At 38.0% G+C, this 19,160-nt stretch overlaps 1 protein-coding gene across 6 annotated transcripts in view; it reads left to right on the top strand.

Moving 5' to 3' along the window:
- pde4d (phosphodiesterase 4D, cAMP-specific) overlaps nt 1–19,160 on the top strand; it is a 180,949-nt gene that overhangs the window by 77,534 nt on the left and 84,255 nt on the right. Inside the window, exon 1 of one of the 6 annotated variants that reach the window (XM_011478991.4) lies at nt 9,742–10,693. The exons of 4 other annotated variants lie outside the window; for them this stretch is intronic. In XM_011478991.4, coding sequence (XP_011477293.1) covers nt 10,431–10,693 — 263 coding nt within the window. In that variant the 5' untranslated portion in view covers nt 9,742–10,430. Of the gene's footprint in view, nt 1–9,741; nt 10,694–19,160 lie in introns of those variants that run through there. One more of the 6 variants, XM_078953117.1, reaches the window with a different exon arrangement.

The raw sequence follows: 19,160 nt of genomic DNA, 5'->3' as shown, positions 1-19,160 counted from the left end.
AAATAAGTTTTATGTTACCTGAATGTAAAATAAAATAAATATCAGAAAAAGTGACTTGAATATAACATTGGTACATGACTGGGTTGTGCCAGCAGAAACACAGACTAAGGACTTGGAAGTCTGGGTTTGACCTGTATTTCACTGCCTTTAATAAACAATTGGTTCCAATTTTTATGTCTAAAAAAAGATTTTACAAGCTGTTAATGTAAAGATTTTGCTTTCATTTAATAATATCATCAAATATATAAATTAAAGTTCACTCAATGTTGTATTTCTCTACTTTTAAGATTCAGTTAGGGCCAGAATATTCTTTTTTTCCCTTTTAGATTATTTTTTAAAAACACGTTTATTTCCTCCTGTTCATAGCATACAGGCAGAGTCTTTCTGTCTCTCTGGCACCCCCGTGTTTACAGCGACGTGCACTCCCAAAGCCATGCTGATCTTCCTGTCCTTATCTCCCTCCGTCGTTTGCTCTCAACCCCTTCTTCTGTCCGTTCATGGTCATTTGTATTCATCCTTTTTCACTGATGTCACCCAGTGTCACTTACAGTGTGCTTTCAGCTCCCCACTTGCTCACAAGCTGCTCTGCTAGTTCTCCTCCTTCACTCTCTTCTGCCTCTCGGTTTTTGCCTGCAGGCTGTTTATTTCCTCTGCATGGTAGGCTATGTAAATGCTTTCTAAAGAATATCACCTGTCCTATAGCTTTAAATGAGGAATGTACAGAAAGCCTAACAATGTCCAATTGGAGCTTACACAGAATCAGGCAGTGCAGTTTTGCCACATTAAAATGCTGATTTGACAGTACACACAATAAGTTCATGTTTACTAAAGTTTTTATCTGATTGGATAATTGGTCAGCCTCATCAAAATGGTTTGGTAATTGAATTTCCAGTTGTATTGCTGTTTAAGATAGTTCAATTTATTTCTGTATAAATCATACGATCCATAGTTTATAAGTTTAGTTCCCTAAATTTTGTTTGCTGGTAGAGCACCAAATAGTTTATTGTATTAGCAATTTTTTACTCCTACCTCTCCCACCACAGTGGCACAATCCTTCATCTAGTTAGAAATGGTTGATGTAGGAGGTCCCACCTTCCTTGTGAAATCCTTGTGTGTGTGTTTGTGAGGGTGTGTGTGTGCATGGATGTGTGTTTGTGATGGAGTGTATATTTTGAGGGGTAAAGGGTGTGTGTACTAAGAGGGTGCAATTAAAATTGGCAGGTAGGGTACTGAGAGGACATCTCCTGATTACTCTCAGTGATGTCCAATCACCCTCCCCACCAAGGGACACTAATTGTCTACGATGCAGTTAAAATTTGCGCGTGGGGCGCTAAAAGGACATCTGCTGCTCACTGGCAGTGATGTCCAAGCGCCTCCCCTACCAAGTATCCTACATGTCTAAGGTGCAATTAAAACCGGGGGGGGGGGGCTATTCCATAAGGCAACCATGGGAGGGGGACCACTGCCAAGCAGCTGCTCCCCCCAAGGTGCATCGCAGGCTGACACCCCCCTCATCACCCTAATAAGAGATTATATGAGGAAGAGGGTAAATCGGGACAGCTGGGAGACCGTCCCCCGGTGGTCAAACAGCCGTCCCCCGGGTCCCCCCAGCATAGGGCTCAGGTCCCCTCAGCTCATGGGTCCCATCCCCTGAAGCGCTGAATTTTAGTGACTTTTTAACATCCTAGCACCTTTAAAGTTGGAAATTGGCCCCTGATTTATTAGCTTTCACTTTGGTAGTTATGCGTTAGGGTAAAATCTAGATGACATTTTAATGATTCCTACATAAAAATCTAGTGTACAAATACAATTCTAAACAGCTGGACAGGGACAAACTATACCCTCAAAAGTTAAAGGAAACTGGAAGCCGAAGAGTCAGATTCCCACTTTAGCCTCATAGACACACAGCAAAAACTGAATCTGTGTTTAAGAAAAACGTTTTTTCTGTCTTGCAAGAACAATTGATAAGAACGTGTTTTTAATAGCAAAATAATCTTAGCTAAGAAAGCATGCCTTATATATATATATATATATATATATATATATATATATATATATATATATATATATATATATATATATATATATATATATATATATATATATATATATATATATATTTATTTGCCTTTTTGAAGAAAATCTACCAATGGGGTAATAATTTGTGACATATTTCTGAGGAGACGGTTTTTGCAGTACAGGCCAGTCTGTGAAAACATTGTCTGACATTAAGCCACCTGCAAAGGTTGTGCATCACTGCTGTAAAGGACCTTATGAAGGTATTAGATTTGATGAGTCTTTAAGAAGAAAGAAATCAAAATGTCAAGATCCAGAGAGTTTTATTTGTATTTCTAAAAGCCACGTGGAAAGTGAGGTCAGCCTGCTCAGTTCCACCTGGTCCAACCCCACAGCTTGTATCTTAGGTCGGAACCAATTATCGTGGCAGTGGGTTAGTGAGATATGATCCCGAGTGAGATATGATCACAGAACACCGAGAGGCGTGCTAACATGGACTGCGGGCTCATGAGCAGCATGGGGAAATGCACATTTAATGTGGCCTGGTTAGAGGAAAATTTACTTCGTACTTGATTGACGCTGGTAGAGGGGGGGCGCGTTTGAAACCCACCACCTTTTTTTGCCAGTAAACTGCGAAAATAGACATCAGACTTGTGGAAACCTGAAGAAGTGCTGCTTGTCTCACTTGGTCACCATTGTGGTGCAACAACTTTCAAACATTTTGTAAGTATTTGTCTCCACAGATGCTCTTTGTTCTGGATCATATCAGAAAGAGTGAGAAAGCTGTGGATCCTTTTGAGTTTTCCTGCAGATGTGAATTCTGCAAAGCTGCATTTGGGTTGTACTTGCCACTTTATAGCAACGAGGTCCTTGCCTTAATCCTTGATGTGGCATTGGTGCATATAAATTGCCCATAAAGGGGGCTCAGGGTTTGCATATGCCCTTTAGCACACTTGATGGAGTATTTTCCTTCTCTTTGTATGTTCAATTTCTTTTTGCTCAAGTAATGGTTCCACTTGATCTTTTGAATGACACTACAGGTAATAAGAAAAAAGTATTTTTTTCCTCTTTCTGCCTTGAAGCAATCTTAACAAATGCTGCCATCTAATGGACAGATGCAGTAAGCGTACTGCAAACTGAATTTGATCTCAGTACAGTGATCCCTTGCTATATCACGGTTTACTTTTCACGGTTTCGCTACTTCACGGATTTGGATTGTGCATTGTGTTCTGCATTCTGATTGGCTAAAAAGTCACACAGCGAGTAGCTCAAGAATGGGACCCTTTGATGAGCCGTTCATTACAGTTCTCCAACATAATCGATGGGGGCATGTCGGTGTATAAGAATCTTTAGCAAAGAAGAAAAAAGAGCGACAACAACTGCCTATCACTATGTTCCTCTCCCGAACAAACACACCTGCAGCTGCACCGCGGGCTTCAAAAGGAAAAAACGCTGCAGAGGATGCAGCGGCTCAGTATGAAGAGCAGTGAAAAAGAAGACCGGAGTCACTATCTGTCCCACTGTACTTTTTAATTTTTTTCATAATCATTTTAAATTTTCTTCCGTTTAATCCACTCGGGTCGCGGTGGGCGGGGCTAATCTCCGCAATTTAAAGCCTTCTGTTCTTATCGATGATTGAAATTATTATTTGACAGCACACTACAGAAGTTATTTGTTGAAAAAACGTTTCTAAAGTACTTTTATTTGTTAAAAAAACAATTGATTTAGCCTGTTAAATGGTTTGTTCTTTCTTTTCAATGTATAATAGTGTATTTCATTGTATAATAATTGTAAAAAAAATAAAGGTTTCTACTTCACGGGTTTTGTTTATCACGGGTTCTATTTGGAACGTAACCCCCGCGATAATCAAGGGATCACTGTATTTCGTAAAAAGAGTGTTGATAAAATATAGAGAGAAACAGAAGATTAATTTTAGAACTTGAAACAGTTTTGGATAATTTATTGTATCTATAGTATTGGTTGCATGTGGAATCTTTATGTGTAAAAATTTCTACTTCAAATGACAGAATTGTTAGACTCCACTTATTTGACTGAAATAAAAACAAATTAAAGTCCTTCTCCAGCTATATTTGTATCGATTGTATAATTGTTCCCAGTGGTCTTATAATTATGATTATGCAGTTTTAACCTAAATTAAAAAAAAACCTCAGTTGTTTTGAAAGGCATACTTTCTGCTCAACTGCATGAGTTCAACAGAAATTTGCCTCTGAATTGTGGGTGGGACATACATTTGTTTAGAAATGTCTTCCATCATCAGAAAAATGCTACAAGAACCTGTTAAAAACACATTGGAGTGGGTCTATACCATTACTACCTTAATGTTTTTATTTATTAATTTCTGTTTCCATTGTAATTACACATTTTATCATAATTAAAACAGATTTCTGCATAAAAATCTCTCATTTTAAACATTAAAAAACATGAAGAAGCAAGCATTTTGAAACTCCTGATTTGTACATAAATGTATTATTATGTGTTATATTAGTGTTATTATTTGTGAACAAAGAATTTCTGTAAAAAAATGTTCGAGAAAGGTAAAAATGAGTCAATAGTTTTTGTTCTAAGATGTTTAAACAGATGGCATGTGGTGATGTAATGGCTCACACTTTCCCCTAATAACCTCTGCTGGGTTTCCTCTGTGTGGAAACTGCATGTTTTTCATGTGCATGTGTGGGGTTTCTCCAGGAATTCTTTCCAACAGTCAGAAAACATCTCTCATAGGTTAATTGTTAATTCTAAATTTTCCCTAGATGTGTGTGTGGGTGGTTATGACAGACAAACTGGCAGCAGGTTCAAAGTGTAGCTTACATTCACCCAACAGTAGCAGGGATAGGCTCCAGCAACCCCCAAAAAGCAAGTTTGGAAAATGAATAGATTATATATGTAGTATACACAATTTTTTTTTAATGAAACATATGGTTAAGGCTCGTTTTTGATGGAGTCACAGGAAATGTTAAACTTTGCAATGACACTACAAGCATTGAGGACTTTACTGAAGAATGTTCAGTGTTGTCTGATTCCTTCTTCATTACAGTTTCACCCTCTTTGACCCTCAAATGGATCTTCTTCATGTGGGCTGTTAATTGTCTGTGTCAATCTAAAGTGTAGAATCCATTTTAAATTTTATAATGATCAAATACAAATTTTAAAGCCTACTTAAGCAGTTCACCTTTTACAAGTTGAAATGCTGCAGCTAAAACTGGTCAAGGGAAAACTGAATGGAAAAAGAGATTTTAAAAACCTTTTTTTTAAAATTTACCTTACACACTCTCACAGCAAGAATATCCGCTAAGTAATCTAATGCGTTTGTCCTAAATGTAATGGAAAAGCAATAATTAAGCAACAAATTATTCAATAGCTGTATCTAATCTAAAACAGTTTACCGAAAATTTCTGCATTTTTGTAATCCAATAACTGAGTTCCACAGTACTAAAGATGTCCAGCTGAGGGAGACAGAGCTGCATCAAGATTTTTGTGTCCGTGTTTTTTTTTTACAGTTTCTTGTGATTTCAACTGGAAAAAATGAAACTTGAAAATGTAGATTTTTTACAAAAAACAAAAAACTTGTCTTGTTGCAAACAAAAACATGGCTAAATGAGAAATGAATTTTCTGAAATGTGTTAGCATTCTCTAGGTGAAATTGATGAGATAAAAAAGTATAGCCCCAAAAGGTCAATTTGTGGCTTTTTTTTAAAATACATAGAGTTTTTATCGTTTTTGGCAGTGCTTTTGTTGAAATGTGATGGCGGCTTTTGAACTCTCTCACCTAAATACCAGTGCAAAACCTGTTTATGAAAATAAGTTTTGATATTTAGTTATAAAATTATCAGCAAAAAAGATAAATATGACAGCGTTCACCTGTTTTTTACTTTAAAAAGATAACATGTCTTGTATACTGTCCTATGTCTTAGTTACCTGTAAAAGTGACTGGAAAGTCTGGTTCTAAGTTAACCAGCCACAGCAAATATCCAGCAGAGGGGGCTGTAAGCTGCATCCTCTTCACGTGGCTCTGTGCTCAGTGGAGGATAGTAACATGTCAATTTAGCTGCAAAGTGTCCGCCCTAAAACTAGAAAAATCGTGCATTCTTTCTGTTATATGATCGAGTCAGTGTCACACCGAAGCCTAGATGGGTCAAACCTAGAGAACAATCTAATTTGTGACGTTTAAAGGCACTTACAGGAAGCCCTTTAGCTGCAGGGCATCTTCCCAAACTAGCCTGGGCCTCATTTACTAATGTGATTTCTTAACTAGTTCCGTCAATAAAACAGGCAAAACTGGTTGGAATTTACCATCATGGAGTGGTTTTACTAGCAGTTACTGTTAAAGAATATTTAGGAAATATTACATTTATTACAGGAAAATTATTGTTGATGAAAGGAGGCTTCTCCATGTTTTTACGTGGCCTTTAGGCACCTATTAATAATATCATTTTTCTCTCACTATCAGCCATTGACTGCCTTTTATTCTCCTTTACTGGTGTTCAAGCGGCAGAGTGTCATTTCTTTACACTTCTCATTCATTTTGTAGATTTTATGTTATAAGCAAAGGCCTGTTGTTTTGGGAGGTAGTTGTTTGTGATGTTAAGATGAAAAGTCATAAATTCAGAAAAGAAGCCCTTTCACAAAAACCGTCAGTCAAATGCAAGCTTATCACGTCTCTTTTGTCCTGTCGTTGCACAACACTGATGCGTGCAAGAGTGCCTATTCCTAATGTCTTAAAAATGTCTTTTTTTACCCATGTTTCATGCTTTAAGTCCGTTGGAGTGTCTGGATGTACTTTACTTGCAGCTTTGTAGATTGCCTTCTCTTTTCTTGCTTTTGTTCATGGAGTCTTCAGTTCTTGACAAATCCACTTGTTTCTTTCTATCCACGTTGCCCTTGGTAACTAGGGAGGAATGCTCATAGACGTCATGCGCAGCAATGGGGAGCGGTTATGAAAAAATACTTCACAAGGCATCAGGAAAGTGGAGACATAGTTAGACTGCTAGTAGAGCAAATTGGAAACGCTAAACAGTCAAACCTAAGGGAATAAAATAGTTTTAATGTAGGAAAAATACATTTTAAAGAATGAAAGCATCTAATAATAAAAAAGCTTTGCATTGTTCTCATTGATAAATTTAGTAAATATTTTAATGTTGCTTCACATTAATGCAGCACACGTGGTAAAACATTAGAAGCAATACTTATCTGACATGCATGTTTTTATGTTTGCTTCTAACTATTATTATATTTATTTTTTATGACTCAATGTCCCGATTAGAAGCACATTAATATAAATGTCTGCTGTTCTTATTTTATTAATCTGTTGAGAAAGCATTTTGACTCCTGTAATCTTTTGTTCTGGCTTGGTACCAGTAGGACACAATAGTGTCCATTACACAATGGACACTATGGTGGCATGGTGGCATATTTTAACATTTTACCATTACCTAAATGTTTTACTGCAATTCAGACAGACTCCCTAAAGTCTAATGTAGAAATAATTTTCCAAACCCAATTTGAATCCTTTTGCATTTGCTTGTAATGTTTAATTCTTGCCATTTTAGCAGATCTGTGAATCGTTTTTCTTGGGTGGAGATAAAAACGCTTTTATTGTAGAGATTAGCTACCCTAACAGTTCAAAACAAAGATACCTTCACACTGGGATAGTCCCGCAGACTTAACTTAAATGGTCGAAGAATGGAAATCATTTTCTAGTCTTTGTTTGTTTTGGTTTGTTTTCACACACGGAGCTCTCAGAAGTGAACCAGACTGCAGTGGACCAAACTGTGAGGAGAAAACAAGCGTTTACTATAAAAGGCTTTTACTTGGGACTGACCAATCCTCCTAGAAATTACCTTCATTTTTTTGTGATTCCGTCTTTGTAACTTTTGCATGGTGGGCTGTTTTGTGCCTACTCATAACATATAATCCTTACATTATCAACTCTCTTTAGCTCACTTATTTCGGTTCATTAAATGGACCGAGACCCTGGTTCCTAAGAAGAGCACGGTTCACTTAGTCAATGCGCACTGGAGTAAAGATGGGCTTTCCTTTAAACACTTTCTTTTGAGTCAATTAAAAAAAAAAAGCACACTCCAGTTTTCCTATAGTTTGGAAAGTCCCTACATAAAGATTATTTCTTTCCTTTCCTGATAATCGCCTCTTCTTTGAACTGTAGCAGTAATGCGAGCTGTAGATTTGCATGTTTTCTAACAGATGCCAGCTTACTGGGTTTGTATTTATTTATTTTTATGGAATGAAGTGTTGCCAATCTGCTTTCATAAACTGAAATTATTACAAATGTAGTTGAGTAAGAGAGGCAGAATTTTACAATCACTGTTCTTATTATGCAATTTTTAGACAAAGTAAAAAAACTGTCATTTTCTAGAACATAGTTTCTGCAGAGCGGCAATAGTTCTTTAGAACTACAAGCTTTCCTGCTACCTTACAGCCCCTCACAGCTCCAACCTAATTTGACCAGTGCAATAAAAATTCTAAGCCGTATTGGAGCCATCCAGCTGTACAATTTTGAGCCAGATGCCAGCACAGATGAGGTAAGCGAAGACATATATGGATTTGTCTGCAAGTGGATGCATCTGAATAGAGCAAAGAGGTTTGTGGCCCACCCACTGTATTTTCTTCATAACAGCATTTTTTTCGTCTGCTCCTAATTCACATTGATTTAAATAAAAACATACCCAGAAAAGCTATTTTAATCTTAATTTTCCTTACATATGTCCTCCATCATCATAAAAATGCCCCAACATGTTAAAAATACAATTTTCATCAGACAGGGTCTTTAAACTTGTTGGTTCGTACCGACTGCCTTTTAAAATCATGTAAACTCAAGCTTGGTAATTACTTTTTCTCATGTTGGCCTGATAAAACTATATTTTAACAGCAATGTCAACATGTCAACATCATTACTGATGTTAGCGATGATGTTCTGTCAATGTTGCTGTGTAGCACAGTTTAGAGTTTGCTCCCCTGAGATTCAGGGAAACAAAACTGAGATTCTGAGATCATTAAAAATTACAATTGACAGGTCCTATTTTGAGCTTAAGTCAGCATGAGATAACTGCATAGTTATTTCTTTTGCACATTCAGAGCAAAAGAGAGACAGATTTTTGCACCACTGTTTTAACGAGGAATGTTTAAAATTTGAGTTTTGTTCTGGATTTTTTTATGTGTAAGTATTAAAAACCCACCCTGGTGAAAATTTTATTTTTGGTGTTTTTAACATGTACTTGTTGCATTTTTCTAATGACGGAGGACATATATAAGGGAAATTAAGCATAAAATAGCATGAATTTCTGATGAACTGTTGCGGCTCTGTAGAAACTGTCCTAGAAAATTACACAGATATTTTGATTTTGGCTACAAATTGTATCATCATAAATAATCACTGAAAACGCTTTTACAATGATCAAAAGATTATTGGAGTGGACTTTACTAGTGAGCTGTTAAATTGTGCATTGAATGCAATTTGCACAGCACGGAAACATTTCTTAACATTGAACTTTCCTTGACTTTAACATGCATGCAAGTGTTGTATCCAGGCCCAGTATTTAGCACAGCATTACTCATGCTCACCAGCACTCCCTCTCTCTGTATTCCTCACAGTTTTTCTCCTCTGTGTTGTGTCCTCTCCCTCTCTCTGAAACACTCACACATACTCACGCTCTGCTCAGCTCTAAAGGATCACTAGCTTATAAGCTGGCTGCAGTCAGCAGTCAGACTCTCTGTGTGTAGAAGGAAAGGAGCGAACGTTTAACTGCTTAGACTGGATGCATCAAAAACATTGCGAAACCTTTTAATGTTTCGTCATACTGGACAGTTTTTTCCTTTTTTTTTTCTTCTGACCTTTTACTACAACTACTTTTGGCATAAATGGATTGAGTTCTGATTTCTGCTCAGTCTTACTCTTGCAGGGAATTATTGTACTGGATTCTGCGGAGTTCTTCTGTATGCAAGGCGGAGAAAGGGCTGGGATGGAATTCCCTGCTTCCTTGCATCCTGCCCTCCCTCCTGCCTTCTTTCATCCTGCCCTCATCTTCTTCCTTGCACTTTCACGGCACACATCCAGTGCAGAGCAGACAAAGACAGCAGCTCCCCCTGCTTCCGTTTTTCTGGTGGCTCAGTTCAAGAAGAAGCAATAGAGACCACTGATTTTTATTTTTAGTTTTGTATTTCACCTTCTCTGACACCATAGGAGGTGGTACTGGGAGAGATAACCAACAGTGCTTTTTCTCACCACATCATCAAAGAGGACTTTGGACTTTATTTTGAGCAGATTTATGACCAACTGACACAGAGGAGCAAATCCTCACTTATTTCATACCTATCGACTGCCTCCTCCGCTAATACACACGGCTGCCGGTGGAGTTTGAGGGGGTGAAGCCGGGGTAGGCATGGCCCAACAGGGCGGCATGGGCGTGACCCACCAGGACACCCTGGCAGTGCCACCCATGCCCAAACACTCCGGCCTAAATGAAGACCTGGTGAAGATCCTGCGGGAGAATCTGCTGCAGCCAGAGAGGCCGCGAGGACATAGGCGGTCTCCTTCCTCCATTTCCCCCCGCCTCTCTCCTCGCAACTCGCCACGACTGCTTCGCCGCATGTTGCTCAACAACAACATCCACAAACAGAGGCGCTTCACTGTTGCACACACATGGTGAGGCTTGACTTTTCGGATGTTCACTGTGCTCCCTGCATTCGTCGGCTAATAAAATATATGTTTGCTTTTAGTCTTGTGGCCTTAGCTGCACCTGTGGCAAACTTTCAAGGTCAGAACTTGTTTGTTCAGCACTGTGTGCAAAGGAGGGACGATTGATAAGTCCTTTGAGTAATTAAACTTTATTTGCAGTTAAACATGAATAAATGCTTTCACCTCACAGAAATAACTGGAACGTGTGTCAGCAAATCTAGTGTGAAGGTTTTTTTGTGTGAGATCTCCTAGGAAACCCTCCTCTCACCTTTAGATAATGAGTTTCTGTCTTGATCATCCTCATTGCAGTTTAATTTCTATTCCACAGCCTCTCGCCGTCTTTTTTGTCCATTACCTGTTCTTACGTGACCCTCTCTTATTTTTTTTCTGGACTCCTTTCATATATTTTCCCTCCTTTTGTCTTTCATTTACCACAGCTCTAGGGTTCTCTGTTCACTTGTCTGCATTTTGGATTATTAATTACCTTTATGATTGTGTCTGTCTACCAGCTTCAGCTGCGTGTGCCCATATATCCTCCTTTTCCCTTTGACTGATAGTTATTCCCCTCTAAACCCTTCTCCTCATTCTTCCTTGAATAATTCTCTTCCTTATTTTCATTGTGGTACCCCAACTGCCTACTATTTTTGTCTCCCTCTCCATTTTCCATGATCAATTTTTCCTTCTCTCTTTATGTCTCCCCCGTCCCCTTTCTCTTATTCTGGCATTTCACTTCTCCTGCTTCCTATCACATTTTCAAAAAAAAAAAAAACCTTCTTGTTGACATCTACTCCTTGATCAATTTAAAATGTTATTTTGATTCTGCTATCTTTGCTTAATCAGACATTGAAAAGCTGCCTAATTGTAAATGAATTGAAAAACAAGGGGATTTATCACATGTTGACAATACTAGTTGTTAACAGCACTAATAAGACCTGCCTTCTTCACCATCCTGCACCAACTCTTGCGCTTACGTCAGTTGATCTGCTCCCCAGTGTCCATTGGACTCTCTGTAAGCACAGAGGTAAAAACTGTGTAATGAGCTCAGCCTGCACATTTGCAGGCTTCTTCACTTTACATCTTTCATTAGGCCCACTTTTCTATGGTCTTTGACCGAATGCATAATGGGGTTTGTTTCATTATTGCCTTTATTTATTTATTTTTATTCACTTGATTGCTTGCAGTAGAGATGCTCTGAACCTAAAGACATTTTATAGCTTTGTATTTATTGCAGGAGGTTTTGCATCTGTGCATATGAAACTTGCAACTTATTTCCCAAGGTTTTAAGAAGATATCTAAATGAATAATGATGTTTCCGATAGTAAATGTCAGCAGATGATTGTTGTCATTGTTTGGTGCAGTAGCATTTTCACGAAAGGCTTACAATTCAACGAGCACAATATCCCCACATCATCAATAAATCTATTAGAACAATATTGCAGTTTTTGAAAACAATATTAAGAGACAGAAATAGATTAACAATTTTACCAGGCCCTCTCTTATAAATCATTCAAAGTCTCTGGAGGATAGAGCATAATCTATGATCTTCAGCTCCTTGCACAGAGCTGCATTGGGGAAAAGAATCATTCATAGATAGTTGATGTAACCACATGTGTGAGAAATTGCATTCGGAAATCTTTACCAGGCGCCTGATATAGAGTTGCTTTCTGAAAATTCCTGTTTACTGTTTACTTTGTTCAGAGGTGATGTTGACTTCTCCAGGCTCTGAAGCTTCAGAGGAAGCAAACTACAGTTGACACTTGTGCAGTGGTCAGATTAGGCAGAATGATGTGCTCTGGACACAAAGATGACAATGACTGACCAGAATGTGATCAGTGAAAATAAATCAGGAGTCTGTGGGCTTGAGTTTGTATCATTGCCCTTGGCAAATGTAACATAGTCCCTGGAGATGTCCGCATTCATGCAGAAAAGTGCATTGAGATTTTAGAGCACCGCATGCTGCTGTCAAGACAACATTATTCCAGGGGGTCTTCATGCATTTTTCAACAAGAAAAAAGTCCTGGGTCTAGGCCACATTCAGCACACATTACCAAGACACCCTTCTAAAGGAGCTGACTGCAACTCTTTTCTGTCCCTATGGAAAATAATGGGTACTGTTTGAAAACACAATTCATACATTGAAGAGTATTTGAACAGAAACAAAAATCAAAGGAAATATAAATCAGTGTTGTTATACTTAATGTATTTTCTGCACCAGAGGGCGCACCAGATTATAGGGCGCATCATCAATCTACATTTAACCTTATGTCATATATGAGGCGCATCGAACTATAAGGCTCCTTAGGTGAGTCAAAAGAATCAGATATGTCCGTCAGTCAGACTTTATTAACTTCGTTCACAGTAATTCTTGGATTTGTTTGTGACATGCTACACACTAGCCACGTCTAAGCATTAGCCACAATGTAGCATCTCATTGTTGTTGATCTGATGATACATTTTCCTTCATTACATAAGCTTTACCTCTTTCGGGTCTTTCATTTCGAGACCTAGCAAAAGTTAGGGTGTGATGCTGCTCCACTGTAAGCATTTGTTAACAACATGCTAATACTCGCTTCCTGAACTTTGAGTTGCGTAGTAGCTCTGTCTCGGGCAAAATAAAGTGTACGTGTATATTTCCCTAATAAAGGGATTTTCACATGGGAAAAACTTACAGCACAAAAAAAACAGCTACACTGTCTTACCTTGTTCTTGGCCGTTCGTTAATGTCATAATCCACATTACTTCTGCCGTTTTTATTCTATTAAAGCCTCTAAAAAATGAAAGTCAGATCAACCAGAAAGGTTACCGCACCCAAGTGACAAAAACACCCCCTGAACACTGCTCACAAACCTGGCGAGCGCGCAGGAGCGCCGCTCAGTTGGGATTGCAACCATGCAGTTGTAAAATGACGGATTAGCACTGCGCTTGCGCAGTTGTAAGGTTCGCTCACTCAGTTCCTGAATACACTCGCTCAGTTATCTTTGCGCTTGTTCAATTAATTGCGGCCATGAAACGCCACAGGAAGACACTAAAGTCCAATTCATCAGTGTGTAGCGTACTGGTCACACAGCCCCTTGTTGCCTCCTGAAGTGGCAGACAGACAGCGATAGTGTGTGTGGGAGCTTATAGGAGGAAAATAATTGTCTGTACATGTGTGAGCCAGGGAACAGGAGACAGACAATTTGTTTGTATGAGCAAGCCACCACAAAGTGGCAGTGAGCAGTGTGGAGGTTGAAGACTGCAGTGTAATTTACTCCAATCATCTCCTCATTGTTTTACAGCTGCAGGGAACCACAGCACCGCTGTGGTGTAAATCCGGTGACATCCGCGGTCCTCAGTAACTCCAGTCTACACTTCATTAACAAGAAAATGCTTCTCTGTGGACCATTTGGCCTGATTTGTGTAGTGGTGCAGCTCCAACCGGCACCAAAAATCATTCACAAATTCTTTTACAACTACTTTTGTACCTTTTGTTTACCTAACAGGTGTTTTGTAGAGCTGATTATTTCCCCTTTCCAACAAGAGTTTGAGGGCACATTTACTTATTTGAGAAAAATAATGACTCTTAGAAGTTTTAGTTGTAGAAATAAATGAATATACTAATATCTAGAAAAAGAGCCATTCAATAATCTAATTATTCATGCTTTGTTAGGGGAGTGTTTACTATGACATACGCTAGAGACTAATGAACAAGAAAAAATTTGGTCAGAAACTCACAGAGTTAAAACACTTAATTCCTACTCAGCGGGTTGGCTCCCAAGTTAGACAAAACGTTCTTTTAAGTGCCTAAACCCTTAAAAACTCAAACACGACCCTATCATTTCTTTTAACGTTATATTCTATTAAGAATATGCAATTTTTTAAGCACTGTGACTATGCATTTCTTAAATAGACTTCAGTTAATAATCCTACCCATTTTTATATTCACGTAATCTCACATTATGCTGGAAGGGATGCTTACTCATACAACCTTGGGTTGTGATCTTACATTTTCAGTGGGACATCAAGTTCCTCTGGGAACCTTTTAGATTTGTAGCTTTGGACATGCTGCTGGTTCAAATGTATTCATATTAAGAATTTGACGGTTAAAGGTTGCTTCAAAATGTGAAATAATAAACAATAACACTCTTTACCCATTTTGTTCTCAACGGTTTCAAGCCTAAATTTAATTACGTATTCTCCATCCATTACATGAGAGCAAATTCTTAGTCTTTTACCTCAAACTCTGCTGTTGGATCCATCTACTTCACCAGAGTTTGAGTTAGCTCTATGCTTAATTTTGGAAATCTAATAGATACATTGAGAAATTCACTGGCCGCCTTCCAGTCAGCACAATTTGTTTTTTGCAGACTGTTACAATCCCACCACCACCACCAAAAACATAATAAAAAGAAAAGCTGCCCACTTTTAAGACTGCTTCTGGGAGTGCTCTGAAATGAGCCACAGCACTTTCGGTGGGACCACACTGTCTGCTCGAATGGCTTCTAATAACAACCACTGTCACAGGGCAGCTGGACTTTACCTCAGCCTCATAGGAACAAGCGGTCAAAACTAATTGCTGTAAACAAAGGTGTGACAACGTGGTTGTAAGGGGCTTTTGTGTCATGTCCCTGGGGTTTTTCCAAACAAAGCAGAATTGTTTTCTCAGGAAATTGTGTCAGACTCTAGAAAAAAAAATGGCTTAAAAGAAGTGTTAAGGCAGTTTTTCTATAGTAACTGATTTTAATATTGAGAAAATATTAGAGAAGCATAAAATCAAAATAAAGATGATAATATTTTCCAAGACTTACAGTTAGAAAAATAACCGTTCTAGATCATTTAGATTTACCAAACACTGACTTGGAAGAATTGGTAGAAAATGTCCATCTTCCTTATTAGGCATTGCTTGCAAGCTCAGGTTTTTATGGAAACACCACAGACTGTACCATGATGATGTTAAACAATGTTCTCCCACTTGCAGATAGTTGTTAGTCAAAAATCGATTGGCATGCTCACTTCACCAAAATACCTCTATTGTGTTTTTAACTTTCCTCCTCGCTGACCCAGGGATATTTTTAACGCAGTTGCACAACAGCAACCGAGGCTGCATTGCAACAGTGTCTGTTTATATAAGAGGAGAGTGGGGCTTCAACAAGGGGGGAACAGGTGGATGTTACAGGTAATGCAGACACCAGGCCGTCTCCGGATAAGTGCTCTAAATGTAGAGGTTTGGAGCATATGGCTTGAGGTAGACGGAAGGATGATAGGTGAAGGATTGAGTGATAGTTGGATAGATGAAGCAAGTATATTGAAAGAGAGGTAGGGTAGAAGAGAGGAATGGAGTGGGAGTAGAGGACTTAAAGCTAAATGTGATGATGCTAATCTAGGCGAAACACGACTCTTCACTCCTCGTTTGGTTATATCATCTCTTATTGTGCTGAATGTCTGCAGCTTTCTATCTTCAATTATAAAGCAAAGAAGAATTTTCTGGTGAATTTTAGTCAGCGTCTCATCTATCTTCACATGGTATATATGAACAGTGCTATATGATGTGTAATTAGTTAAGTAGGCAAAGCTTATTTGCAAGAATAATATTGTTGCATTTAAAGTACTTGGTTTGTCTTGTGTTTTCTAGCTTTTTCCTTGGTTATCCTTTTTTACCCTTAAACTTTTGGACAGTGTTTGGTCATGGGAATGTATAGCATATCAATAAGAAGGACGGCTTCTTTTCTAAATATCTGGCAATGTGAATCATTGTTTTTTAGTCCTCGAGTAATGGAGAACTCACATTTAAACTTAACTGACAGAGGAATGTAAATAAGTAAGGATGTAGAGTAGTGTAGTAGTGACCTGGAACTTGCTGCTTGCCATGTTGTTCCCTTTGATGGACAGCCATCCTGGGAGGTCTTCGTTGTTCACTCTATGATAGTGTTTTAGAAGCTTTTACAAGGCAGACTTGCACGGGGATGTGATGGTAAGGTCTGTTGCCTCACAGCAAGAAGGTCACTGCTTCAAATTCTGGCTGGGTGCTGCTCTCTGTGTGGGCTTTGCATGATTCCGTGTTCATGAGTGGGTTTTCTCTGGGGAACACTGGCCTCCTCCCACTGCGCAGAAACATCTTTGACAGGTTCATTGGAGATTGAAAACTGCCCCTGAAGAGAGTGTGTGTGAGCATGTGTTACCTTCCCATCTCTGGTATCTATCACTGACTGTTTAAGAGAGCTGGATCGGTGAGTGTGAGATCACTCATAGAAAATGACTTGCTTCCTGTTCCGATGAAAATAAGTCAATTCTGTCGCCATTTTTTGTGATACATTTCTATGGCAACCACTCTCTCCAATCAGGAGTGAGCAAGTTAGAAGACCACACCTCTTCCTTCCACTTAAGGCAGACCTAAGATAATCTATCAATCAAATGCCTCTTAGTTTGACTCTAGACCATCTACTTTCATTGAGACATCTGATTGGCCAGTAGTATATAACTTGAAAAACTAGCACTACAACAAAGAAATCATGAAAAAAAATAGGATTAGCAAGAAATGTTCTAATGCTGTTTTTTTCCCTTTGCATTAAATGTGAATACCGATTATCTTTGCTTTAAAATAAAACATGAGACTTGTGTACGGATTTGATCATTTAATTTAATATTGCTAAATGCATATAATGGGATAATTGATTTTAACATTGAAGGTTAGAAATATTTAGCAATTGCACTAATAGACGAAGCTTTGTTCCTGTTTTAGTCTGCATGCTGATTAACTCAGTTGAGCCAACTATCTGATTAGACTACAAACATTAAGCATGCTGCACAAGATTTTTTCTGTTAAAATCTCAATGTGTGTGTCTCTCAACATAACAAATAGCTTATTACTCAATTTTTACTAAGGAAGCAGTCCATGTGATTGTGTTCCTTTGTTATTTAACAAAGTATGAATGATGGAAAGATAAACTAAGTCTATACTGCTGATGAAAAGGACAAGCCAGTAATTGCTTTTAGTGTAAAGACAGCAAAACAAATGATATTTCTCATATTGGGTATAAAGGGTTTTGGCAGGCCAAACCCCCTGCAGCAGTTTTCCCTTCGAGCCGGCTAAGACGGTCAGTTCTTTGAACATTTTCATTAATTCTAAAAAAAAATTAACATGATTAGAAATATTTTAGAAATCTTGACTTTAAAAGACAGTTTTGTCTATCAGTGGGATTGCCTTTAACAAATGATGCTGCCTCTATTGTGATGTTTTAGCTCCTGCTACCTGTGTGTTCACATAAAAGCAAACTCTGTAACATGTCAATATTAATTCTTGTATTTGAAGCTTCTAATTTCTGGTTTTGGTTCATGTGGTTTTGTGCTGCAAGTAATTAGCCTTTGTTCATTTGGAATGGTGTTGGATTGCAGTATTTATCTCGCTGTGTGGTTAGGGCGATTCTCCAGGTTTTACAAGTCCAAGCTCTGCTTTCCAACTAGGAAAATAGAGGGCCTGTGATTTGCATACATATGAGCTTCTAAGCAGGACTGCTGCTGTTGCTGCACTTCACTCTGACACATCAGCACGGTGCAGGCTTCTCATTTGTAAAGACTGATGGATTTGTATTAATCTGTTCAACGTAAAAGACTCTTGCGTTGCGCACAGAAATATTACATGTGCTCACTCTGTGATATAAATCTTTACTGTTAGAGATAAAGACACAAAGTATGACTTTGTTATTATACTTCTGAGGCTATATCACAAGAACCGTGGTGGAAAGGAGTAAAAAGCCGTTTTGTGTTCAATGTTAAAGTGAAGAATAAAGAAAGACAAATGAGATGGAGGAGGGCTGTGTTTTGATAGGAAGAATAGATGTTTCAAATCTCGACCAAAGTCCCATTTACTTTTAAAGTCTTATATAACAGTCATAATTAAGGATAAGGTGTTTATTGGCATTTATACATGTAAAATACGTACATTGGCAGCTTTCAAGTGAGGGTAAATTATAGATGACAACAAAAAACTGACATGGTTCATAAATAAGATGAGGAACAAAATTTAAGAAAGAGAAGAGTAACAATGAAATGATTAGTATTATTATTGTTATTATTATTATTATCATTAAATGTATTAATATTAAGAATTAAGTTGATTTGTAAATTATAAGGCGTGAGAAGCTCATTATTTTTTTTACAACTGAAACATGTAAAACTCCCTTAGTGTTGACTCACCAAATGCAAAAATGATGAAACAGATTATAATAAAAATACACAATATGTTTATAACACATGACCACGCAAAATTGTTATAATGTAGATTTGAAACTACTTTTTAAAATTTAATAAAGTTTGTCATGGCTTTGCAATTGGCTATAGTGTGCTAATCTACCTAATTTACTTTAGTAAACAGAACAAGACCCTAATTTTTAGGGACTTTAAAGGGCCTATATCTTGTAAAATCAGCTTTTAAGTGTATTATAATATAATTCCTCAC

This window comes from Oryzias latipes, chromosome 9 (genome assembly GCF_053564925.1).
Source record: "Oryzias latipes strain Hd-rR chromosome 9, Olatipes_Hd-rR_3.1".
In the NCBI taxonomy this organism is placed as follows: Eukaryota; Metazoa; Chordata; class Actinopteri; order Beloniformes; family Adrianichthyidae; genus Oryzias; species Oryzias latipes.
This window is presented reverse-complemented; position numbering and strand designations above follow the sequence as displayed.